The sequence below is a fragment of the Diospyros lotus genome, chromosome 3, assembly GCF_014633365.1.
Source record: "Diospyros lotus cultivar Yz01 chromosome 3, ASM1463336v1, whole genome shotgun sequence".
NCBI classification, from domain to species: Eukaryota; Viridiplantae; Streptophyta; class Magnoliopsida; order Ericales; family Ebenaceae; genus Diospyros; species Diospyros lotus.
Genome location: NC_068340.1, coordinates 7,665,875 through 7,692,141, shown reverse-complemented (window position 1 = coordinate 7,692,141; position 26,267 = coordinate 7,665,875). Strand labels below are relative to the sequence as shown.

The 26,267-nt window shown below is 36.4% G+C and overlaps 4 protein-coding genes and 1 non-coding gene across 9 annotated transcripts; 1 reads left to right on the top strand and 4 right to left on the bottom strand.

Annotated features, from left to right (window-relative positions):
* The first annotated feature begins 2,899 nt into the window (after positions 1-2,899).
* Positions 2,900-3,902, top strand: LOC127796239 (DNA polymerase epsilon subunit C). The gene has a single exon (XM_052328285.1). It carries the CDS (start codon positions 2,956-2,958, stop codon positions 3,364-3,366), a length of 411 nt encoding a protein of 136 aa, XP_052184245.1. The 5' UTR covers positions 2,900-2,955; the 3' UTR covers positions 3,367-3,902.
* Positions 3,903-3,961: 59 nt separating this feature from the next.
* On the bottom strand, positions 3,962-9,074 carry LOC127796237 (65-kDa microtubule-associated protein 8). Of its 2 annotated transcripts, none has more exons than XM_052328283.1 (11): positions 8,657-9,074; positions 8,372-8,575; positions 7,592-7,849; positions 7,264-7,476; positions 6,829-6,984; positions 6,589-6,748; positions 6,338-6,489; positions 6,152-6,239; positions 5,713-5,786; positions 4,763-4,837; positions 3,962-4,576 (listed from the first exon to the last, which is right to left on the bottom strand). In XM_052328283.1, the coding sequence occupies exons 1-11, from the start codon at positions 8,738-8,740 to the stop codon at positions 4,235-4,237; spliced, it is 1,806 nt and encodes a 601-aa protein (XP_052184243.1). In that variant the 5' UTR covers positions 8,741-9,074; the 3' UTR covers positions 3,962-4,234. The 2 variants fall into 2 exon arrangements, with proteins under 2 accessions (XP_052184243.1, XP_052184244.1); XM_052328284.1 differs by having other exon boundaries at positions 3,962-4,558; positions 8,657-9,073.
* A 3,844-nt stretch (positions 9,075-12,918) lies between these two features.
* Positions 12,919-18,372, bottom strand: LOC127797416 (probable arabinosyltransferase ARAD1). Of its 4 annotated transcripts, none has more exons than XM_052330294.1 (7): positions 18,232-18,372; positions 17,988-18,139; positions 16,524-17,289; positions 14,833-14,943; positions 14,647-14,735; positions 14,462-14,570; positions 12,919-13,755 (listed from the first exon to the last, which is right to left on the bottom strand). In XM_052330294.1, exons 3-7 carry the CDS (start codon positions 17,016-17,018, stop codon positions 13,330-13,332), a joined length of 1,230 nt encoding a protein of 409 aa, XP_052186254.1. In that variant the 5' UTR covers positions 17,019-17,289; positions 17,988-18,139; positions 18,232-18,372; the 3' UTR covers positions 12,919-13,329. The 4 variants fall into 4 exon arrangements, with proteins under 4 accessions (XP_052186254.1, XP_052186255.1, XP_052186252.1 ...); XM_052330295.1 differs by having other exon boundaries at positions 14,462-14,557; positions 14,647-14,943; positions 16,524-16,926; positions 17,006-17,289; XM_052330292.1 differs by having other exon boundaries at positions 14,462-14,557; positions 14,647-14,943.
* LOC127797417 (60S ribosomal protein L17-2) lies at positions 18,211-25,192 on the bottom strand. Its single transcript, XM_052330296.1, has 7 exons — positions 25,103-25,192; positions 24,936-24,972; positions 24,701-24,741; positions 18,950-19,180; positions 18,760-18,862; positions 18,573-18,640; positions 18,211-18,466 (listed from the first exon to the last, which is right to left on the bottom strand). Exons 1-7 carry the CDS (start codon positions 25,103-25,105, stop codon positions 18,407-18,409), a joined length of 543 nt encoding a protein of 180 aa, XP_052186256.1. The 5' UTR covers positions 25,106-25,192; the 3' UTR covers positions 18,211-18,406.
* On the bottom strand, positions 24,262-24,392 carry LOC127798585 (small nucleolar RNA snoR74). Its single transcript, XR_008022447.1, has one exon. It is a non-coding gene; the product is annotated as a small nucleolar RNA snoR74 (small nucleolar RNA).
* Positions 25,193-26,267: the final 1,075 nt, after the last annotated feature.

Sequence of the window (26,267 nt, the reverse complement as noted above, 5' to 3'; positions counted from 1 at the left end):
TCTTAATTTATGTCCATATACATGACCTTTTTGTATCATAAGGGCATATCTTAATTCTAATATTTTAGGATCGCAAAAATCCCCAATATCTACTTTTGTATACCCTACTTCTTAGTACCGCAAAGACAAGTCCAAATTCTATTACCATTTCTCCAATTTCTAGTATTGTGCACCCCATCTTGTGGTAAGCAATCCCAATTTGTTTTATATTGTTATATATAATTATAAAATGTATTATATGTAAAATCAAAATGTAATTATTTTAGAATTTTCGGGATCCTTGTGCATTTTACTGAAAGAACAAAAATGAAAAAAAAAAAATGAAGGGCAGCCAATTGCAAAACTGACTGACTGCTCAACGTGGATCGCAGCCTATCACAGGCCAGTACGTTTGGTGCCCGCGTAGCAGCGTAGAAACTCCCTACATGCAGTAATCTAATACGTTTGATATAACAATAGTTTTATATATTATAAAATAATGGAAATGGCTATTAGCACAAAAAAATTAAACATTTTTTATTTTGGCAATTTTATCTAATGCTTTCAATTTTGATAAGAAAAACTCAATTTTTGAAATTAGTTTTAATTTTAGCCAATGTTGAAATCAATTTTGACCGGCGTGTGATTTTGCCCAGGTGACATGTCACTTGGCATTTAATTTTTTTTTTTATTTTCAAAAGAAAATGCTCTCTCTAACATACTCACCAACATATATATACACACACACAAAGCAACATATATATATATACACACACACAAAAAAACATATACACACAACAACATATACACGAACACACAACAACATATACACGAACACACAACAACATATATACACACATTAACATATATATACACACAGGGAAAGCCCGATTAGAAAAGTTTAATAATGAAGGTTGGAAAAGTTCAATTGGAAAAGCCGGATCGAAGAAGTCTGATAATGAAGGTTGGAAAAGCCCGATCGGAAAAGCTCGATAATGAAGGCTGGAAAAGTCCAATTGGAAAAGCTCAATCGTAAAAGTCCGATTGGAAAAGCCCGATCGAAAAAGCCCGTTAATGAAGGCTGAAAAAGTCCGATTGGAAAAGCCCGATCAAAAAAGTCTGATCGAAGAAATCTGATAATAAAGGTTGGAAAAGCCTGATCAGAAAAGCCCGATTGGAAAAGTCCGATAGGAGAAGTCTGATAATGAAGGGCGTAGAAGTCTGATAATAAAGGTTGGAAAAGTCTGATCAGAAAAGTCTAATTGGAAAAATCCGATAATAAAAGCTGTAGAAGTTCGATTAGAGAAGTTCAATAGGAGAATTCCGATTGGATTTCTCTAATGAAGGTCGTCGAACTTCATAATCGATCCCTCTCTTTCACCCTTTCTCTCCCTCCCGCCAGCGCCGCCATCACCCCTTACCACTGCTCAATCAACCATCCGTCACTCTTCCCGTCGTCGGCCACTATATATATGTTGTTGTGTGTGTATATATATATGTTGCTGTGTGTGTCTGTATATATGTGCAGAAAAGAAAAGAGATAGCATTTTTCTTCAAAAAATAATGAAAAAAATAATAAATTAAATGTCAAGTGGCATGCCACCTGGGCAAAGTCATACACTAGTCAAAATTGATTTTAGCATTGGTTAAAATTTCAACTAATTTCAAAAATTGAGCTCTTTTTGCCAAAATTGAAAGTATTGGATAAAATTATCAAAACCCGAAATCGTTTGATTTTTTGGTGCTAATAGCCCTAATGGAAACTAAAGTTTAGGATTAGTGGAAAAATTACCCCTTACATTTAAGAAAATATAGTACTCTTCAAGTTTAATGTCATATTGTAATTTTTTTTATTATTAATGAATTTTTATTAAATATTAAAAAATAATTAAAATACTCTTATATTTAAACCTATATATATTTTTTTATTTTAATTATCTTTTTTTTAGTTCTATTATCTGATTCTTTTTTTTTTTAAATAGTAAACGACCACAACCACATGATAAGTTTTTTTTTTTCTTTTTCTTCTATTTATCTTAACTCATTTGAATTTTTCAAACTCAAATATAGATTCATTGTTAGTTTCTTTTAATTTTTGTATTTCTCTTTTCAAACCTAGATCTAAGTTTATAATCAATTTTTTTCTTCATCATCTTCTTTCTCTCTCTCTTCTCTTGAATCCAAATTTACCTTCATCACTAGTTTTTCTTATTCTCTGCAATGAGCATAGATATAATTTTATTGTCACACACCGACAATAAACATAGATCAGGATTCATTATCAATTTTTTCTTTTTTTCTCTTTAAAAACACAATGATGATAGACCCAAATCCAAATTCATTATCAACTGCTGCTGTTACTTATCTTTTTTATTCAACCCAAATATTGGTTCTATCATCACATGGCAATGATAGATTTAGTGAGTTTTAGTTGAGTTTATTTTATTTTATTTTTTTATTTTTTGAATATGAAGAGAGAGCAAAAAGGAGAGAGGATAAATTAAAAATTAGTTATTTTTTCTCTTTATTTAGGAGAGAGGATAAATTAGTTATTTTTTCTCTTTATTTTTTAATTTATTTAGGATAAATTAAAAAAAGGTATTTCAAGAATAGAAGAATTCACCCCCACAACATAAGTCGGATAGTCGGATGAATAATATCTCAATGTCAATTCAGTGAATTGTGAATTCGACTCTCCACCGCGCAAGAGCCGAAGGCTCTACCTACGATTTATCTTTTCTAACATAATTAAAGATATGAGTACAAAAAAATCATGCAAGAGCGATTATTCTAAGTTTATATGAACTCATTTATGGTAATTAAATGCCAAATGGGCCTAAATATCACTTCCTTAATTATAATTCCCTTCATTATTGTCCCTCTAAACATCCCACAACGCTATAAAATTCCATTTTCCCGCGCATTCCAGAAGCCCTAGGATCTCAAGCATCCACTCTCAGCTTGGCGCCTTCATCAATGGCGGAGGATGAGGAAGCGAAAAACAGTGAAGAGACGATTCAACCGACGTTTCCCAGTAGCCGAGTCAAGAAAATCGTGAAACTAGACGGGGATATCAACAAGGTTAACTCGGAGGCCCTGTTCTTGATCTCGTGCTCCTCCCAGCTCTTCCTTGAATTCATCGCCGAGAGATCCGCTCGAGTCGCGATCGAGAAGAAGCGCAAGACCGTGAAGCTTGAGCACCTGAGAGTCGCCGTCAAGAGGCACCAGCCAACTAGCGATTTCCTCCTCGATTCGCTTCCGTTGCCTTCTCAGCCGGTGGATGGTCGCCCAGACGCCGAACGGACTCGGTCTCGGACTTCCTTGGGTGATAAACCGGTACCCGCTGGCACCCGCCGGATCGACGACTTCTTTCGAAATGGTTCTTAGTTATCCCTTTTGACTGATCTAGGAGAATTGTGATGACTTGATGATTTCGTTATGTAAAATGTTTCAACACTACGAGGGTTATGTTTGATTAAGTTCATTTCTTGACTTTTTTTTATTATTTGTGTTATACTCCTCTCATTTTTTTTTAAAAAAAGAGTTAAAAACGTTCTTTCGTGCTCACTATTTGATTTTCATATCTTGGTAGCGGTTGGGATAAGCTGATGACGCATTGAGAAATGACGAGTTAATCATACAAGGGTTTAGATAGTAACTAGGTTTCTTTGATGCCCAGTAAGCTCTGCTCTTTCTAATTTGAATGGTTTGGTTAATATCCTTTTTGTCCAACTTGACCCTTTGAATGCTATGTAAGTGTTAATTGTTAAAGCTGGCCTGTGAGCTCCCACCATCTCCAAGTTAAAACTAAATATAATTTATTTACTGAAATTAATTGATATAGGTAACATGACATTGTCTGGCACCGAACTAAAAAATTAATCGATATATTGTTTTTAGACTTTTAGTTGATCACGCTATGACAAATCCCGTGAGGTCCAAGGCGGGTCCTTGCTGAAAAGAGGGAAGATATAATTAACAAAGGCCATTATTTAGTTTTTGGCCTGCCTATGCAAGGGACATGAGGCGGTGAACTGAATACAGAGCAAATCTCAAGCAGCATTATTTGCAGACAGTAACTGCTGTCAACACATCCAAACACTCTCTACACAAAGTTACACGACTATCTATGCAAACTGACTTCACAAACTGAATTATTTTGTGCAGGACCTATTACAGACAAGAAGCCTTCTATAATTTATTCTACTTCATAAGTTCATGTCATGCTTAAAAAGCGATTAATACTAGTTGGAGTTCAAGGTGATATAGGGCCAGAAAATGTCGAGACTACTGAAGCTGTATCTTCTCTTAGATGAGAAGGAATGCTGCTTCGTGCAAACATGTTCTGGTTGTGCACTTTCTTTCCTTCTTTTACGAAGGTTATTCCTTGACTTGCTGAACTGATGCTATTTGATCCTAGCTGCTGTATTGCCAGAGAAAGCCTTCTGTTTAAAGGGGTAGCATTGTTAAAACTCCCGTTGAAGCTTCTGTTTGAAAGACGCCGATTGCTGGTGCTTGGTCTGGGCCCAAATGAATTTTCTTGCTCGACTACTACCCTACTCTGAACCTTCTTCTTTTCCTTTAGAGAGAAGCCCAACTGGTTAGGAAGTGGGTGAAGTTGATAAGGTTATAGTCAACTACGAATCTATATCATTTATGCACATACTGTTTAATGGATAGTCCAGCAGAAAGGGGGGAAGTGGGAATAAATCTTTTGTGTTTGCATGTTTAATTGCTTGACAGATATTTGGATCCCTCTGTTTGTGGTAACAATGATACTAACCTTTTGTCTCTTCTTCTCTTCTTCCTTTTCCTGCCTTAGCATATTGTATTCTTCCAACATTGCTAGTAGGGGTACCTGTAAACGGCAGTTGTTGGCAATAAGCATGACTCTTTTTTATTGTTGAAATGGTAGAAATGAATAACCAAAACTACTAAAGATAAAACTTAATATGTATTTGTGGGTCATTTATTATCAAGCTTTATGGATGGAGCAATAGTTAGCAAAAGAAGTAAAGGAAGACTAATAAAAGCTTGGTGGGAAACATTTAGGTATGATATTAGTTATAAGGGCGTTATAGAAAATAAGACCTTAGTTAGATTGATAGAAATGATTGGAGAGTTATAATTTATGTAGCCGACCCTACATAGTGGGATAAAGGCTTAGAATATTGTTGTTTATAGATGAATCAATGTGAATCTTCTTGCAGTAATGTTCTCTTATTTTCTTCGTCTCCACAGGAGTAAAATTGGATCCTCCTCATGCTTTTTGTAAGTTCTTGTGAACATGTGATACTGTTTTGCAGTTCACTTTGACTCTATAATTTAGAGCAGCTTCATATTAAATTTTGTAATACCATACTTGCTGTAAGTATCACCATGTTTTGCCATCTGTTACTGAAGTTACATAACAAAACCAGATAGTTTTTGTGTTGCATTGCCATCTGTTGTGTTTTCTAGGTAATTAAGAGCAATATGGAGAAAAGTTGGATGTGTTCCAGCGTCTAATATATGAAAATGTTTAGGGGATATCAAGAATTGGCTTGTCAACAATTTTTCAGGTAGATGATATGCTATTTCATGACACAAAGAGTTTTAGACTATATCATCATTTGATCATATATGATTCTATAATGATTTTTTCAATTTATTTTTCGAGAGACTCCATGCTCTGGATAACAACTTGCAGAGTAAAATACAAAAGCATAAGCGTAGATAAAGTGAATTTGTTACCTCGTCATATAAGAAAACTTTATTTCGTTCTTCTTCCCAATCTTTAGTTTTAGCTATCAATGAGTCCACCAAAGCTGCAGCAAAACCCCGGATGAGTACATACTTTTTCCAGATCTTTTAGTTCGTGGTTGGTACTAGTTAAAATTTAGAATTTCTAGACTTTTATTTAGAACTGGTTTTGGGAAGCATTAGGTAGGATCTAGTCTATATGATGGTTTGTCTATCTAGACATTACCTTTTCACTGATCAGGAGGATGGTCCCAACTCATATAGCTGATGATCTATTTACCAGATCTGCCAATTTCCATGTTATACAGATTGATTTCTGCATTTTCTTAATTACTTTTGTATCTTCTTTCAACATGATAAGCCCAGAGGAAAAACTGTGATATCCTATTTGGTATCATAGCATGGATATAACTTCCTTTACTACACCTACCAGGAATTTTGTTCACCATTATTCGGGCACGTTCTGCACGTCTCAGATTCTTGTGAGCACCTCTACTGACTGAATACCGATTCTCATCCTGAAGATATGCATGGGTTAAAAATGTAAAAATGTGTAAGAGATAGAGGAAATCTGGAGTCCATCAATGATTTAGATTGATAGGCAAGAGAAACTGACCATGCTATATTCTTCCAGCCACCTCTCCTCACCACGTGCTGCCATCCATTTTTCCACCTTCTCCATTATAACCTTCCTGCTAGATGCTTCTTCTTTTGCTTTAGATATCTGGTCATCCATGCTCATGAGGAGATCGGCATGGTCAATTTCGCCTTGTTGTAGGTATCAGTCAGTTTGAGCCACTATTGTACTAAAGAAACAAAATTAACACTTATCTAAAATAAAATTTTGAGTAGTCTACTTAATCCCACCAGAATTCATTAGATTTATTATTTTGTCCATCTCTGACTGTGAAGGGATCTCCATGTGTGATCTATTGCATATCTCCTCAAGCTCAAACTGTTTCCTAAAGAAAAGCTCTTTCATCTTGCTTGCTTTCAGTTGATCCAGCCTCTTGACTTCGGCCTCAGCCTTAAAACCATGTGATATAATATCAAATATTGCCTGTCATGCTGATGCTCTTGAAAATGATGTATTATATGTGTACTGACCTGCTGGATTATATCAAGGGTGATGCTTCCAGGGGAGGATACTTCTGCTGGTGAAACTGATAATAAGCTGATAATATGGCTGAACAATTGGCAGTCTTCGTAAGGTGTGTCCATAAGGTTCCACAAGTTTGTCAATGCTTTACCAAGATGCTGGAGCTGAAAGGCAACACATAATTCATACAGAAAACAAATCATCTGCTGATCCTTTCCTGAGCAACAGCCTAGGATTTATGTTCATGTAGTGATTGATGCAGAAGCTTTAGCATTGGCATCAAGCAAACCATTTTACTGAAGTTATCTTAAGGTACAATTTTTGAATGTGTGCTACTTTGATATATATATAATGCATTTTCAAGTATTTTCTGCTGCTCAACCATTAGCTCCTGCCACTGTGATCCAAATTCAAATGACTGAGCGCAGTAGAATAAGTTTTACCTTCTCTAGTCTCATGTGCTTTTCTTCTTTGAGAGACTCCACAGTGCTGTTTAGTTTAGCCAAAATAGTGTCGCTTATGTTCTTTGACAGTCCAGACAACTCATTTAAGCTTGGGTGAACTTTTGTGATGATTGTTGATGACTCCATTCCCAGTGTGGCTGACAAGTTCTGTACATTTCTTATATATTTTTCCACTTTTTGGAGTCTATCATTCTTCACCATCAACAGGTAAGGAAGTAGAAAAAGAGAAAAAGTAAAAAGCATTAGTTGTTTGATGGCACTCAATACAAGGCCTCACGAATCTATTTTTTGATTACAGTTATAGTACCTTCTCATTATGAAGCCTTTCCAGCTCTGATTGGTACTCTTCAAGTTTCTTCAGTGATAGATCATTCTCATTCACTGTGATTTTTGATGATGAATCATCACATTCTGACTGGCCTGCTATCTCTGCAGAAATTCTCTGAATTTGCTTTTGCACAGCTTGGAATTGCTTCACCCTCTCTTCTTTCCTCAATTGCATTTCCCGTAAAGCTGGGCTAATTGAATCTAGTTGCTCCTTCAAGCTTCCTGTCATTTTCTCTGGCTGCAAAGTCCAAAAGATGTTCAGAATCAGCATCAAGGCAGGATTATATATCGCTGGATTTACCCTGCAGCATGGTTTAGCTAGAAGCCAACAATTACAATTGTCTCCTCCAGAGAAAGAAACAATAATTCATGCCTACTTCATTGTTGTTACTTTAGCCTGGAAGTTTGTTATCCTTGTGCTTATCGTTTTAATTGTTTTCAGATAAGTCCAACATGCTGTACACATAATCTCTTATATTTGTTAATTTGGTCCCTATCATTTGAATTCAATTAATACAACGTAACTTTTGGCGCCAAATTATTGCTCTGAAATCTCAACCCCTGTCATTCTCTTGAAGTTTTACTGCTGGGGATCATTGTTCTGAAGTTATGACTGGTCATCAAACAGATTTCAAGTGGATGCTTAGAACTACATAATTGCACAAATTTTTCATCCCATCATATGTACACAAACTTTTGTTTTGTTCTGCAGGGGTGAATTTGTGGATTTTGATTTTTAAAGTAACACTGGTAAACTTACCCGCCCCGGGAGAGACCGTTCATCGAGGGCCAGAAGGAGGTGTGTAAATTCAGCCTCAGATTCTGCTAACTCCTGATGCAGCCTTGCTCTTGAAATGTTTGCACTGTCAACTTTTTTTCTGTAGACCTCTAGACACTCCTGCTCCAAGTCCAGAAGAACTTTTTCCCTCTCGAACTGGTCTTCCCCAACTTCATCCCATATCATCTGTTGCAGAAAAGAAAGGATCCATTAAGAATTCAAATGACCGGACATATCCTGGGTATAGAATTACCGTGGAGAACTTGCCTGTAATTCTTGAAGCAAGTATCCACATGATGCCTCTACCGATGCAGAGCTTCGCATTCCCATTGGTGATTGAAAGGACCCCATCTGCTGGTTCTTTGAGAATAGAGGAAAGCTCCGAAGGAAACCTAGAATTTCAGAGAGCGAACCTTCTTCACAAGCAACCAAAAATTATGATCATTCTGGTATGGTATAAGGAAGTTGAAAACAGAGAGAGGAAGTGTGCATGTGTGATAGTGCTTTGGGTATGAGTATTTGCTTGAAAGGCAAGGCTGACAGACAGGTTGGGATGGTGAAACAAAGCTTCGGATTCAAGGGTTCTCCATTTTCTTTTGATCCCTCCAGGTTATGTCTCTCTTCCTCTTTAGTTGTTTTGAATTTGGAAAACAAAGGGAACTTTTTCTTTTTATCTATCTATTTAGTAAATATACAGTTTCTTTTTAACATATGCTATGACATTGCTGTACCCAATATCATTTTAATGCCATACACAAAGCTTTAACAGGTGCTTGATTCCTAAGCAATGTGTGAGAAAAAAGGAAGTTTTGGTCTAATTATTAATTCCTTTTTTTTTTTGTTTCCCTTTCTATTTATGGTTTACTTGCCTATTTGATTGGATCCAGACTTCTGGTTTGAATTTTTTGTTTCATCTTTACATAGGTTAGATGTCAAAATTAAAGAAGTAGACAGATCCAATGATGGTACAGTAGAATGTTGATTTATGCTCTGATTCTAGTTTTGACATCATTATCACATGTTCTCGGGGATTAGGATGATTGTCCTTGAGAAAACCCTCTCCAACCTAGTCCACTACCTGGAGTTCACAGGTCCTTTTCTTCCAAGAAGCCTCCCAAAGTGAGGTTGGACCTTGACGAGAAAGAGTTTATCTTTCTTCAAACATAATTATTATTTTAATGAAGTTGTACTATTGGATAAGGAGATATTGCAAGCGACTGGAGGGTGCATCTTCTTAGTATTATTATTTTTATTTTTTGACAAATGATAACAAAAGAGTGGAGAAAATAATATCAGCGATACACTTAATTTTTAATACATGAATATGAATTTGTAAGAATGTTGTTTATGAAGATCCTAATGGGCTCTTTTAATTTCTCATATTTATTCTTCCTTTGGTTGGTGATTTTATTTTTGAACTCTTGTAGCGGAATCACGCACCAAAAATAATGGTTTTTGTTTTAATCATTTTCTAAATTTTAGACATTTTGAGATGAGTATTATTAAAGCTCCTATTGGAAGCTCCAAACTTAGCTGCAATGCAAATTAAGATAGTTCAATATTAGAAATAAAGTCTTCACACATCCATTTTCTCAAACAAATCGATTGAGGATGCTGAAATATGTTCAAGCCTGATGCTTGTAGCTGTAGACATCTCGTCCCATTACATTACAATTTGTTGGGCTTTTGTTGCTTAATTTATTTCAGTGTTATATCCCACATCAATGGAACAAAATAAAGAGACCACCCTTGATATTGGGGGGATGAAACAACATCCCTCGTTTGAGTGCTTAGGGTTTTCTTCCCATATTTCATGTGTGTCTTCCTCTCTTCCTTTGAAAAGATTGGAGTTTTTTTTTTTTTATTATTTTGCGATCTCATACTTCACTGCAGCATTCATTCAATGGATATATGACAGGAAAAGGGTTCTCACAAGTTGACTCTTAACTCAATGGGAGGAAGAATATTTCATCTCTCCATTAAGACATTATTTTTAACTTTTCTGAGGACTTGGTAATGAAATTTTGACATGATAACAAAATAGATCTTTTGGATCTTCTCTTTACATTTTTTCGGTAATAATTAATTAATGAGTAATTCTCTTAACACATTGACATCTATTGATACCATATTAATCAATTGCCAATATACTATTTATTAAATTATTCAAGTGAGGAGTGTATTGATAATTTAATTAACTATATTCATTTATTTCTTAACTGAACTACTAATACATCTTCATTAAATCATTCAAGTAAAGGGTGTATTGGTAATTAATTAATGGGGTGTTAACTTGAATGTGTAAGTAACATTACTTTTAATTTATATTATTATAATTTAAAAGTTATGTTGAAATACTTTATTATTAAATTTATTAGTTTTAGGGAAATTGATTCAGCTTCTTAATCACACACCTTCATCACTTTAAGCTGATTTAGGCGTAGAAAAACCTCTCGGCATTATCTTCGATACAATTTCCTTTTAGGATAATGTTACATAAACAATTTTATTGTGTCAAGTTTGTTGATAATCAAATTTATTGTAATATTTTAACACCAAAATATTGTGATATTTTGAACCTAACGAGTAGCCCAATTTTTTAATATTTGGCCAAAACTTTCTTCCTCATACTCTCTATCTCCTCCCAAATTTAAGTTTTTTCCTCACATTCTCTCTTTTTCTCTCTTTCCATAATGTCTTCTTGAGCTTCTTCCTTTCTCTTCCAATCGTGTCTCTCTCAAAAAATTTGAGCTTTTTCTTTCACCTCACTCGCTTGCATTGAAGCAAGAACTCACCCACTTGCCCAAAAATTAGACACTTATTCAATCTTTGAGATTTTTAGCATCACCTCCTACAACAATGGTGGTCCTCCGACGTCTCATCCACCACTAAGATGGCATCCCCTTCTAAGTCCCCTCCACCTTCCAGCCTCAGTCCCCTCTCTTCTTTCTCTCTCTCTCTCTCTCTGGGTCTTCTCTCTCTTCGCAGTTCACATCTATCTAGTGATTAGTTATCATTTTGTTTCTAATTTTTAAAAAATTAAATTAACACATATATAAATATACAATATATTTATTGAAAATATATTTGAATATAACTTTGGGTCAAATACATATTTTTTAAATAAAAGTATAAACTAAATAGAGATAAATAAATAACATATTTTGGGTTAAAAATATTTTGATGCTATTATTTATTTGTATTATTTGCGTAACGTGAAATATAATATTATGATTTTGTATAACTTTACATATAATTTGACTTTTGTAAAATGTGATATTATTATTTTGTATAATTTTACATACAATTTTTAACCTTTTAATTCTAACAATATAAATAAATAATAACATAAAAATATGTATAATTATTTATACATAAGATAATTATAAAATATATAAAATTTTATGTTTTGTATGAATGATAAAGAGAAAAAATATAAGTATATTGTGATTGATATATATGAATATATCTTTTTATTAAAAATAAATATTATAATATTATAGTTTATAGTTTGATTTCATTTTATAACTTAAAAAATGAAACAAAATTACAAATAATTTTTTAAAAATAGCAAGCCAAACTATGCTCTTAAAAGGTTCAACATATTACAAGTTATGCTCTTAAAATTTTTAAAAGTTGAAAAATAAATTTAATTTGGTCTAAATAATTTTGTACAATATAGTTTTAGTTTATAATTATTTTTTAAAAACATATTTGTGTATATTTATATATATATAAATCTTTTATATAATATATATTTAGTTTTTGTATATTTATATTTTATAGAATATATTGAAACGACGACGAACGACGGTGGTGACAAGAACAAGAAGAGAGAGATGAGAGAAAAAGATAAAAGTGAGCTCTCAATGCCAGGTCACACTACATGACGAAAGACTGTATGGTCTTGGGTAAGAATAAGAGAGAGCAAGAGAGATACGCTCGCACACAAAGAAGACTAGATATACATGTAGGAGACACGCATAGCTTGTAGAAATCGGCGACAATGGTGGAGAGAGCGAGAGAGGAGGAACGTATGGGCACGTTTTTTAAAATATTGGTAGTGGTAAATTTGTAATTGTGACAGGGATAGATGTATAATTTTAACCTGGGTTATCCACCAAATTGTCACCCAAATTGGCCGTAGCATTATCCTTTCTTCTGTAATTGCAGGCTGCTAAATGAAAAGTATTTGCAGCCATCAGCGAATTCCAAGCTGACATTCGTCCTGTACTTATTGATCTAGATTAATTAATAGTATTTATTAATATATATATATATATAAATGTAACTCTTTTTGTTTTAATCTACCCTCCCTTGAACATTCTAGTTACCCAAAATTTCAGAGTAAATACAACTTAATTATACTTGGTACAATATGTATATAAGTTAATGTGCAACATGTTCAATCTTCAAAGATTTTGAAGCTTTGCCGGTAAAATACTAAATACAAATGAAAAGAAGAGAGTAGACCCACAAAATACGTAATTATAAACGCGGAAAAAAGAAAGATTAAAAAAAGAGAGAGAGAGAAAAGAACACCCCCAAGCAGCTGCTTGCTAGATCAGACGGTGCTAATTGCATCACAAGAACTACTCATCGTTGGCGGCGCCCATTTACATTTGAACAACTCCTCGCTCAAGAATGCATATATTTTCAGGGAATGAAAATGCAAAAGAATTTCCCGTTTAAAAAAAAGAATTAAATGTTTTCCTTTTCTTTTCATCATTGAAGTTGAAGGAAGAAGCAATTGACAGAAGCACCACTCACTCGACATTCTGATCAAATTAATTTCTGGCTGGGTACCGATCCAGTTGCTGCAGCAGCCTCCTGCCTCCCTGCCTGCCTCTACTTCATTCTCGCCAACGATTGCCCATTGCCCCTATAAATTATTACGATTAATGTACAGCGTCGGAAAACCGGCTGGCTCCGGCCCGGAACTATCTTCTCCGGCGCCACCAATCTGGCACTTTCAATCTCCTGCTTCTGTGCACAGCAAGTTTGGCTGCAGGAACCTTGTGCTTTACTTGTCTCCATATCATATTCACAGCATCTTCTTTTTTGGGGGGATACTGGAATTCGAAGTGACGGGAGATGTTTTTGAGACGCCTCCACATTTCCAGCCATCTCTCTTTTGGAAACTTCCGAAGCTGTGCAACCATGTTGCCCGGCACCAGTGCCTCCTTGACCGAGAAGAAAAGTGAGAACTGCGTGTAGTCCAGTTCATCCTCGAAGGGGAGCTCAATTTGATCGCTCACGATTACAGGAACACAGTGGCTCACGATAGCATCAAACAGGCGGCAAGAGGAAGGAGTGTCCCCTGCAGGATGCAGACAGAACTTTGATAACCGCATCCCTTCTGAGGACTGGCATGACAGGAGAGAAAAGATATGAGCGTTCTCAAATATTGGTTCAAGAACATAACGCAGAGACAACACGAGAAGGTAATCTATATAGGTAACAACCCGGGATAGGACACTACCATGCATGAGGGAGCTGCAGAACGTTTGAAAGGGTTGTGTGTATGGATAGAAGGAAAAGTGAATCCTAGCATAAGGTTAAAATTTGAGTTTAGGAGTACATCAAATTCCTAAGTTGTCTGAAAACATCCTTGTACTCTCCCATGCCAAACTAAACTTTTTATCTTATGGTGTATGGATGTCTGGAGATGTAATACAGGCCTATTGGAGTTAGCATAGTTGATCTAAAATGGACGTTTCTTTGTCCACCTTTGCTGTTATACAGTTTTACTTTAGCTACCAGAGTACAACAACCAAACTCCGCCCCCGCTTGTTCTCAGGGCTAGGAGGTCAAAATGCAGGCATTTAAAATCAGATTATCAGACAACAAATTATAAGTAGAATGCAAGGTATACAATCCAACAAAAGTAGCATAGACAAGTAAAAAGTCCACTATCAAATTATTCAGAAAAACTGCATCTCAAATGAAGTTCAGAAGATGCCCTGAAGAAGAAGCAGTATTAGAATCCATACACTAAAGAACCATAGTTTTATTTGAAATTTCCAAGACAAAAAAACACAAATATAGTGCTTGTATAAGTCTAAATCATACCATTTTTATGCTTTCTCCTGTTGCATAGCTTCTTTCATAGTGGACATCACCAATACCGACTAATATCTTTGCCAGTTTAGCACGGACAATTCCTTCCTGCAGCACTCCACTGAGTAAGAGATATTATTCCTAGATCCAATCAAAAGATAATCGCAACAATATGTTCAATTCGTAAAACAACTTACATCTTTCCGCACTGTTCTCCCTCGGAAGAAAAGAAGAGTTGAACGAGACTCGTATGGATCTGGAGAGTCATCATTGGTGAATGAATCCACTACATGCACATATGGGGCCACCACATCTTTGCTCAAATTTGACATGATTTTAGGGTAACGGCCAAAATCTGCAACAATGAGAATAGATGCATTCACCTGTTCTCGAAGAAATCTGAAAGCATTTGGATGATGCATGGGAACTACATGGTCACGGCCACCAGACCTCTGCCAATAAATTGATTCCCTTAGAAATTTAAGCATGTCAACCTGAAATCAGAAGTACCCAAATTCAGCTCTGAACTTGATACTAGCTGAAGAACAATTTGAACAAAATAATCAGATCTTCAATAAATTGCTCATAACAGGAGAGCTTGCCGTAAAGCAAAGGTATTCTATTATAAATTCAAGAATATGGAAAGCAGTAGCAGTGCAAGAAGCAGGAACGACAACTCAATGAACCTATAGCCATAAAAATGAATAAGTTCACCTCAAATGAATATGAAGGGAATGGCCAGAAGTTCATTCCGCATAAGGGTACATCTGATGGCATCACCTGCTTAGGCCTGTGATGGCTACTAAAAAGATTAAAAAACAACTGCTTATTGGGTGTGGCTTGATCAAAACACTAGGCATATCTGGCCGCATCAGTGATGATGAGGGTAGATGTCCGCTCTAATTAGCTACCAAAAAGTTTTAAAAATCAGCCACCTCCTGGATTTGACTTGAACCGTCAAAACATTAAGTGCAACTGACAGTTGCGTTTCTGAATAATCAGAGACTCAAAGAAAATTCTGAACTGATATTCTGATATATATTTTAATCATTGAAAGTCTGGAACCAGATGACAGGAATTAATCAATCTAATATCCCATTAACTATGGCCAGAAAGAAACAGGAAAGAGTGTCCACAGAGGAGTTAAGAATGAAATTAGTCCTAAGAGTAAATCACCTCAGGAGATCTCCAACTCCCAGGATTACCCAAAAAGCTCAAATAGAGTGAAAAATGCAGGTCTTGATTTTCTGTTAGCAACCCTATTCAAAGAGTCCACATTACATGTTTTACTTAGAAACAACTCCAATTTGGATAAATTTCATTCACTTTTCCAACTCCAAAATGTATAAGCTTCTTCATCTGACAATGAAATACTTCCAAGAAATCAACTTGTGCCACCTGTCTAAGTCCAGCTAATAACTAAATTTTCAAATTTAGCAAATACCAATAGTTGTAGCAAAAGAAAGGGAAATGTCTTGAAGCCAAGGAACATAGAAATGTGGAATTGATGCCTCCAGGCTTTTCTAGTAAAAGTATACTCCGAAGCAATTCATTCATTCAATTGATGCATTTTGTTGGCCATCAAGATGAGAATTTTCTAATTTTTCTTGCTTTTATGGTCCATTTTTTTCAGCAAGCAAGACCAGAATTGTTTAAATTCCTTGCCACGGCAACTAAAGATGTAGCCTCAGATTTGAACTCAAATCTAGATAAAATGGAAATTGAAATAAATTCACCAGAGCTAACTGTGGGGCTCTATTTTTGGGAAAGGAAAGTAAGATGAGGTTAGTTGGAACCGTTTTATTTATCTGTTGTGTAAGAAAATGAGCATAAATGAATGTATATCTATCCAAGAAAACAAAAAACAAAAATTGTCCACAAGCAGTCATATCCTTGTTCTAACCATAGCATTGAAGCAACATAATCAGCGAAAAGAAAACAGACCATTAAGTATGAAAAGAGAAACTTCAATTCCAGGCCCTTACACCGTAAAATTCATGGATGTAAATGAAATCCAAGGCATCTGAACAATAAGATCGTAGAACCTGAAACTGCTTATAACCAAATCCAATACCTGCAATTGCCGATCGAATTCGGTATCTGGATCCGTCATGTTGTGCCCGTGAGTGTTGAAGCTCAACGACGAGAAAAACGGCACGAAGAACACATCCGCCGACTCCGGATCCGAAACCCTAACCGCCTCTCGCGTCACTTCTCCGCCACCGCCATCGCCGTCGTACAGCAACGAAGCCATCATCCAGTACTCCACGCTGTGCTGCTTCTTCAGGCCCGAATTCGCCGGCCACGGTGGCAGAGTCGCGGCGGTCACCGGCGTCTGGTCGGATTTCCGGCGATTCAGCATCCCGACGTTGAAACGCCGGGGCAGGTCGTACATATAAACCCTGAGAGGGAATTCCCCACGGCGGCAGGATGTGCTGTTGGTCGGCAGCGACTGGAACAGTGGGAAGACGTGTGATCTGAAATCGACGGTGCCGATGAAAATGGAGTAAGTGATGGTAAGTACAAGGATGAACACGAGAGAAAGCACTGTTTTACCGAACACTTTCATTTTCTCTTCTCTCTCCAAAAGCTATGCGCTCACAGATATGTCTCTGCGTTTCTTGAGGCCGCCATGGCTGGTGCGTGCTGGAACTCAAGTCAGTTTGGCGAAGGGTGAGCCGTTGAGAAATGAGAAGGAAAGCGGAAGAAGGATTGGATTGGATTCGGATCCTAATTCAGTGAAGACGGAATACCGGCCGTTTGATGTATATGCTTTCTCTTCAGCCAATGCCAATCCTGTAATATCTCCGACACGCACAGAGGATCCGTTTGTCCGAGATCTGATGAAGAACCAACCGAATTAAATTCCCAAATTAAAAAAAAAAAGAAAAGAAAATTAAAGAAAGGGCAATGATCTGGTGATGTGGTCTTATCAACATCCAGTTTTTTTATGTTATTTCTATTTTCATCTTATTGCTTGGTTTATTTTTCTTTTTTATAAATTGCAAAGAGATTTGACAAAATTTTAAAAAAAAATTCTGACGTTTAATAAATAGCAATGATCATCTCTGATATTAAATAAAAAATAAAATAATCAATTTATACTTTGTTTTTTTATAATAAAAAATAAAAATTAACTCAATGAGTCCAGTATTGATGCCAACAATGAACCCAAAACCCAAATTTAGTTTAATAGTAGGCTTTGAAAATGACTTTGAAAATTTATTTATTTTTTATTGGACTCATTTTTTTTTTTTTAACTATTTGAGCTATTTGCACAACCTAAAAATGACTTTGAAAATTTTTGTAATTTAATATTTTGTTACGATATTCCTCCTCCGGTCACAAATGATATTAATTAAATTTAATTAGTAAAACCTAATTAAGTTAAAAGTATACTAATTAAATTTAAAAAAAGATAATATTTTCAATGACATTTTTATTAACTTTTCCTTTTAATACTTTGAATTATTTTGAAAATTAAAAGCATTATCAAAGACTCTGTTTAAAGGGAGTAAAATTATAGAAAGAGTGATACCATTTACATTTCTTTATTGTATTATTATTACTTGAGACTCATTTTAAACCTCCAATCATAACGACGCAACAAATTCATGTTCTGTCAAGTCAGCCTCAACCGGTTCCCCACCAGAGATGAGGAAAGGGGACTGAGTATGTTCCCTCCTCCCTCTATAAAAATAAAATCAAGTTTCGTCAGTCAAACTTGAAATCAATTTCCTGTTATGCTCAAGCATCCATCATAACTGAAAACTTTCAATCACCTTGGCTCAAGTAAAGTATCCATCAAAAATGGCACACATTATCATCCTGTTATAAATCTGCAAAGAAAAAGCATTTAGCAGATAGGGGTCCACCAAAAGAGCTACAAGAGATAGAGAGAGAGACTGATAGTCCAAGACTTGTTAAGCAAAGCTGTTCGTCATATCACAAACAAGTTCACGAGGATGCACCACTGCGCAGCTTTTTTGATTTGCTAGTTGCCAACTGAGACTCGGGCTGCAAAAACAACGTGATCCAATAAGATAAAAAAAGAACATATACCAGCAGTGGATTGTGGACGGACCTTCATATTTCTAGATTGACAAATCATAGAAAGGCCTACCTCCTTCTGGACAGGCTCCTCCTTCTCAGACAAAATCAACTCGATATGGCAAGGGGAAGACATGTAAGCTAAAAAAACACAGAAAAGAAGACACAGAAAAACAAACCCCCTGTTAATAATTACAACATAAAATAAAGTACAAATCATAGATATAAAAAAAAAAAGGGGGGGGGGGTCTCAAACATACGGTTTATTCTTCCATGAGCACGATAGGTGCGGCGTCTCTGTTTCTGTGCCTGGTTCACCTGAATGTGAGAGATGTAAAGTGTATCTACATCCAGACCTTTGACCTGGAGTCCAGAACAACAGTGCAATCATTAAGGTACGTTGAAACTTAAAACTGTCAAGCAGTAATGCAAAGCCAGCCGCGGCAGTACCTCCGCGTTACTTTCAGCATTTTTAAGCAAGTCAAGTATGAACCTAGCAGATTTGACAGGCCACCGTCCCTGCCCATTTGAATGCCTGTTCTTTGCCTGAGCAGTTCGACCTACACCCCGACAAAAACGAGTGAAGGGTATGGCCTGCTTGTGAACTAGCACATCTTCCAGATATCGCTTAGCCTTGGCCAAAGGCAATTTCCTGATGGCATGGGCTGTCTCCCTCGTGTTCTATCATTCAATGAAAAGAAAGGCACTGTGAATTTCGAACAAAAGCCAGAGATAATTGGAGCAAGGCAATAACAGAAAAACTAAAGCACTTGCAAAAAATGGAAATGGTAATTGGATATTTGAAACAAATAACAGATACACTCATACACATATTTCAAGAAAGAACAAACATGGTCATTGAAGTCGAAGTTCACGCATGCTTTAATCCTCTAAGCAAACATATGAATGCTTGATGAGTTAGTGCAGAATTTTCTCCTAATAACTACCTAGGAATTATGAATTGCTCACCAAGCCATTAGTGATCTCGAAATATACACAAGTGAATTAAACTTCAGAAACTATTTAGGCAAAAGAAAATATACATTAAATAACTGATTAATAGGATTTCAAATAAATTGCTACCAAATAATCAATTAAGACTCTAGGTTCATATGTGCCATCACTAAATGAAATTTCAGCTACTTGGAAAAATCACATGATCACCCAATAATAATAATGCAAGTGACATCCCTAAGAGTGAGGCTCCAGCTAACATCAGAAGTAGGACCATTGCATTCTTTTTCTTAGAACTTGTCGGTTTACATGATGATGAACATAAAATCTGATATAACCTTCTAATATTCCAACGTTCCTTTTAGCAATTTAAAAGCATAATAGGTGATAAAATCTGAGCAGCAGAATTCTGGAATGACCATGGACAGGTCACCTTGGCTCTACTGGCAATAATCTCAACCTTAACCTCATTGCCACTAAAAAAATAAAGCCGCCTGCAATATTGTTATTGCTATTGAATGCATTATCATGTACCATGAATGAAAAAAGTATTTTAAGTCCCACTCAGTAACAATTGTACAAACAGCAACTTACTTGGAATGGAAAGGGGTCACATCAATAGAAAAGTAGTATTCCTATAACATAGTTATAACTCTCAAAACTAAACCTGTAGTAATTCTGATAGGAACCGGAAAAGAAAGCACTGAAACTTCTATTCAATTCACCAACTCAATCCAATTACAAGAAGAAAACTGAGCATTCGAGAGGCCCTTAACTCTCCCAAGACTCAACACCAAAATCTTCCTCCTTCCCAATATCTTCACCCTCTACATATATCTCTCTCTCCCCCCTCAACCGCATTCTGTAACGCACAATTGCTGGGTTGTTACACAACCCAACAATTTCCCCACTCTATCCCTTACGCACATGGCTGGTTGTTATGCCAGCCAGCAAATTTACCACCCCACCCCTGCCTCTTGGACCTTCTTTGGTAAGTCCCATGAACCGGGACCTATCTTTACTCCCCCCTCCCCCCTCAACCGCATTCTGTAACGCACAATTGCTGGGTTGTTACACAACCCAACAATTTCCCCACTCTATCCCTTACGCACATGGCTGGTTGTTATGCCAGCCAGCAAATTTACCACCCCACCCCTGCCTCTTGGACCTTCTTTGATAAGTCCTATGAACCGGGACCTATCTTTACTCCCCCCCCCCCCCACTTTCACCTTGTCCTCAAGGTGGAAAAATGGAAATTGTTGCTGGATCAAAAGGTAAGGCTCCCAAGTAGCTTCCAATGGGGGTAGCCCCTTCCATTGCATGAGCACCTCTAACACATACGATGGGGGTAGAGACCGCTTGTACGCCAGCCCCCCAATCCTTTCCTCCGCCTTGTTGATGATCTCCATCTTGTCGCGAACAATCAGTTTCCCTTCTAGGTTGAGAATCTGGTCAACCTCAGCCATCAAATGACATCTCTTTTTAACCTTGGAGAAGAGATGGCCTCGTTCTGTTTCAGCAAGAGAAGTTTTGTGCATGCATGCTTGCAGTGGCACATTCCAGGCTACATTAGGGTCATTAGATTCTTGACTGACAGGAGGCTCATTTTGTGCTCTTTCTTCATAGCGCTCATTCTTAGTAGGCTTTTGATTTTCAGCATTTCCCATTCCAATGACTGCATCCTTGGTTATTGATACAACTTCCCAGCCCCTTGACTTTGTCAATTGTTTCATGGCTGGCCACTTCTCAACCTCATCATGAAGTTCGCCCAAATTCCCATCATTAATTAAGATCTTTGGGTCAATACCATTGGGCTCCACAACAGAATGCAAATTGAGCCCTTGACGTTTAGAAACAGGCGGCCCTTCCACCATCATGACCTGCTTGGACGAGAATTTGGGCGAACTTCATTATAATGGGGGGCCCTCCATTATCAACCCACCCCATGTGAAATCTCTGACAAACTGGGCTAAGAATCAAACCAGCTTCCCAGACAACCTGGACTATTGATGGCGCCCCACTCATCGGTAAGATGCTCTCCTTGGATGTCTCCAGATTGACAGTCCTTGTCATTTTAAATGAATTGATCGTCGATTGCCCTTTTGCCTCGTCGGTGAACTCCCCAACACCATAGAATTTTACCTTCATCGTCTGTGGTGGAGTTAGGCCTACCACAGAATTCCGCGACAACTCCACCATCTCACTCTCCTTCATCGTGTCCTCTAGCTCATCCGACTTCTCCACCGTGCCTTCCTGCGTGGATCTTAAGCGATTCCTCAGTAGCCCTTTTAACTCTTCCCAACTTCTCACTCTTGGTCTTCGTTGCTTCCACTGGAACCATGAAAGTGCAACACCCTCTAAACACAATGCTGATGCATCTAACTTCTCCTCATTTGTCATCCTAGCCACCACAAAGTAACCTTTTGACTTGGAATATCCAGCTGTCAAGTTCTTCGCCTTCAACGAGCGGCATCTCTAGCCTTCTTCCCCACACTTCCGGCCGCCAATTCCCTCCAATTCCACCCTTGAACTCCCTGCCCATTTTGATTCTAGGTGATCCCTCGGAATTTTGGATAAATTTCGAAAGACTATCTCCCTTCTTTGCTTTGCTCTTCCTCTCCCATTCTTGATCCTCCCCTCTTATGGCGTCGACTCCCTTCTGCATCCCCTCCATCTTCTCCTTGTCAGCCAACTCATTCACCGCAACTCCCAACTCTTCACCTGTCGCCTTAAGCTCCCCCCAACTCCTCACCCGTCAACTTCACTACTCCCACTGGAACCATGACAGAGTCACTCCTTCAACGCTCTCCAGCTTCTCCGCATCGGACAGCTGGTTCACAATGAAGTAGCGCTCAGCCTTAAAGACCCAACCATTTGGATCATCTCCCTCGAAGATGGGTATTTCCAGGCGTCTCCCACGATACTCTTGCCTTCCGACACCATCGACCCAGTTGCCCCCTTCGCCACTTCTCCCTCCAACTACCAACGTTCCCTCCCTTGACAAGGGCGAACCCGCAAGTTGGTCTTCCTCATCACGCTCTCCCTTTCTCTCTCTCGCTCCTCTCGTCTCCCCTCGTTCTTCCTCTTGCTCTTGCTTGCCCGCTCCTATTCTTCCCATCTCGCTCGCATCCTCACGAACTGCTCTAGCAGGTTCGCTAGGTGTCTCTCCATCGTTTGAAACGCACTCCTCATGGCAACATCTCCCAGTTGAATGCCTTCCACCCTCATCTCCAAATCACCGACTGGATCAGAAGTTCACCATTAGGATTGAAATGCTCTGATACCAAATTGATACGAACCAGAAAAGAAAGTACTGAAACTTCTATTCAATTCACCAACTCAATCCAATTACAAGAAAAAAACTGGGCATTCGAGAGGCCTTTAACTCTCCCAAGACTCAATACCAAAATCTTCCTCCTTCCCAATATCTTCACCTTCTACATATATCTCTCTCTCCCCCCTCAACCGCATTCTGTTACGCACACTTGCTAGGTTGTTACACAACCTAGCAATTTCCCCAGTCTATCCCTTACGCACATGGCTGGCTGTATGCCAGCCAGCAAATTTACCACCCCACCCCTGCCTCTTGGACCTTCTTTGGTAAGTCCCATGAATTGGGACCTATCAAATTCCAACTAGAGTTCAAAGACAAAACAGATAGGACAGACCATTAAATTCACTCTAACGTAGTGTTTTGAAAAGCACTAAGCACAGGAGGCCTATGGAGCTTAAGCACAAAGCAAAGCACACGCTTAAGCAAAGTGAAGCACATATAAATAGAATAAAGAGTATAAACTTTTATAAGCGTCAAAAATATAAACTACTAGAAAAGTAAACATTAAAAAAAAAAACTAAATAAAAACGGGGGCTGCAAATTTAACAAAAGATGAGTTACGATTTTTCATTCATATTTTATACTAGTTTACAAATTCATGCAACCATAGCAAAGACACATAAAGGGCATATAAAGAGATACAATCTGGTCAATTGCTGGTCCCAATGGAACTTGGAAGACAAATTGGTCTAAACTCTCTGTTGAAAGGAACTACATTTGATAAGGCTTCTTTTTTAATTTTTTAATTTCGGCAAGTCTTCTTTTGTTTTTTGTAGAACTTTGGCCAAAAAAAAAAAAACCCATTCTATTACATTAACACAATTTATACAGAGGACACCATATAATCATCCCTAATTTACAACAGTCCCCAACTAATCAACCCTAATTTACATGAATCCCCAATCACAATCACTAATTTGCAATCAATCAACAATCCCTAATTTACAACAATCAAGAATCAATCATCAATCCCTAATTTACAGCAATCCAAAATTAATCATCAATCCCTAATTTAAAGCAATTAGAAATATATTAGCAACCCTTAATTTGCATCTAATTACATGTTTCCTTCAATTTTTTTTTTTTTTTGTTTGGTAAGTACAGCTGAGTCTTCTTCTTTTTTAAACAAATGTATATACAATTTAATTTAGATCTTTCTAAGATCTGTAATAGCTTTTTGGGGGTAAGAATTCCATACAAGCAGCCACATTATTGCAAAATTTGAACAGATCCAACCATTCAAATTGTTTGATAAAAAAAAAACCCAATTGTATTTAGTGCATTTTTTGGTGCTTCGGAGCTCAAGTAAAAGTGCAACTTAAGCGTGCTTCGATTGCGCTCAGCTAAAGTTGCTAAGCTTCACACAAAAAAGACCCAAGCATGCTGCACTTCGTGCTTTGTGCTTAAAGCTAGCTTTTTTAAACACTTTGCAGTCAAACAACTGGTCGGAGTAAATTCATTATCCAGACATATATAGTGTTCCATCATTTACTGAACCTCCAGTAATTAAGTAGTCAAGAGGTTCACCCAATAACAATGCAAATTGATTTTCCTGAAGTTTACGAGAGACCGGTCCACAAATTGGCAACAGGCCCCTGCTTTTTTCATCAGGTTATACATTCAAAAAAACAATTACTGAAATCAATGCTTGGTTTATGACTTTGCTTCAAATAGAAGTTTAAGCAGAATAAACATTTTTAACAAATGGCCTACAGATAGCAGATGCCCATATTGCATAATGCACAAAAATACATGCATCTACTAGAACTTGAGGTTGAAATTGTAATTCACCAGATTCATTAGATTGCGTATTCACGATTCTATCAACAAGAAAACACTTCACTGGTAAGGTTCACTACAAATATGAAAACAACGGCCCGGGAGAAGGGGGCACAGAATTTATATCATAATACCTTAAAATGAACTCTGAGATCTGAACCCCTGGCTTTGCAGGCTGTAAATAAGAAAAAGCGCACGGAACAATGATAATAAAGCAAAACAAAGCTAGAAACAAGAAAGCATAAAACATGTCTCCAATTACTTTAGGCAAACTGAATCAGGCCGAACATAACCAAGAGCATGAATCGGAATGTAAGGAAAAAGATGAAAAAGATAGTCGACTGAAGCAACACGATGAAAAATACTTACACTTGGTAGGATTGTCTGGCTCTCTTGAGTACTTCACCTGTCAAACAGAACCAAATTTAGAGCTTGAATCAATAACTAAACAAACAACTGTATATGAAAGATATTACAGCTCAAAATCAAAAGACTGACAGAGGACAGAAGAAGATGAGAGAAAGAATCACGGATACCATGACAGATTGATGCTTGTGCGACTGCGACTGAAGGAATTGCGCCCAGAAGAGATTGAACTGCTTCGTGCTCAGTTTCAATATATGGGGCAAAACGGAACCCTAATGGACACTAAACTTTGGTCTCCCGGGCTGGGCCCAATATAATCTATATGTAAACATCAAAACAATATGGCCCAAATAAGATAATAACAGGCTGCTAATAAAGTTGTGTACACGACAACCATCATATATAGATTGGAGCCTCGTTTTAATATTTTTAAAATATTTATATTTTTAAATTTAAAAAAATTAAAAAATATATATTTTAGAATTACTTTTATAATTTTAAAATTATTTCAAAATTATTTTATAATATTAAAAAAATATCACAAACACATTTTTAATTTAAAAACACATTTTTTTCTCTCTTTAACTTTAAATTTTTATTTTTTTAAATTTATTTAAATACATTATGAAATTTATGTTTATTTTAAAATTGAATAATTATTTTTATATTAAAAATTTTATTTACAAAATTTTTTATATTTTTTTATTTACATATTTCCCATCGTCTCCATTTACTATTTTTGCGAAAAAATATCATTTTTTCATTTCTATTTCGTATCATATCCATTTTAACTTTAATTTTTATAATTATTATTTATTTCAATTGGATTTAATCTTTTAACTTAAACTAGGATAAATTATAAAAATAGTAGTGAGCTTTAGGTTTTATTTTAATTTTATAATGATTTTTTTATTTTTTAGATAACATATCAAATTCTGTAGTTAGCTTCAATTTCATAATGAATTTTTAACTTTTTCAAGAATATATTAAACTTACATTTTAATTTTATAATAGATAAATTGCCCTAAAGCCCCTATAATTTAGGTTATTTCTATGGAGACCCTTATAATTTGAAAATCTCTCTAAATTGTATATTATTTATTCTTTTTGCTCAAATGCCCTTTTATTACTAATAATGTTTTTTTATTACTAATAATGTTAACTGGCCTTTAATTTAATTAATTACTCAATACTTTAATTATAGACTAATAAATATATTTATGTACATATAAATGTTTCAGAATTTAGATAAATTATATAGTAGGGGTTTCTAATATATGTTTATAATATTATATATTAGTAGTGTTTATTTAAATTAGGTAAATTTTAAATAAA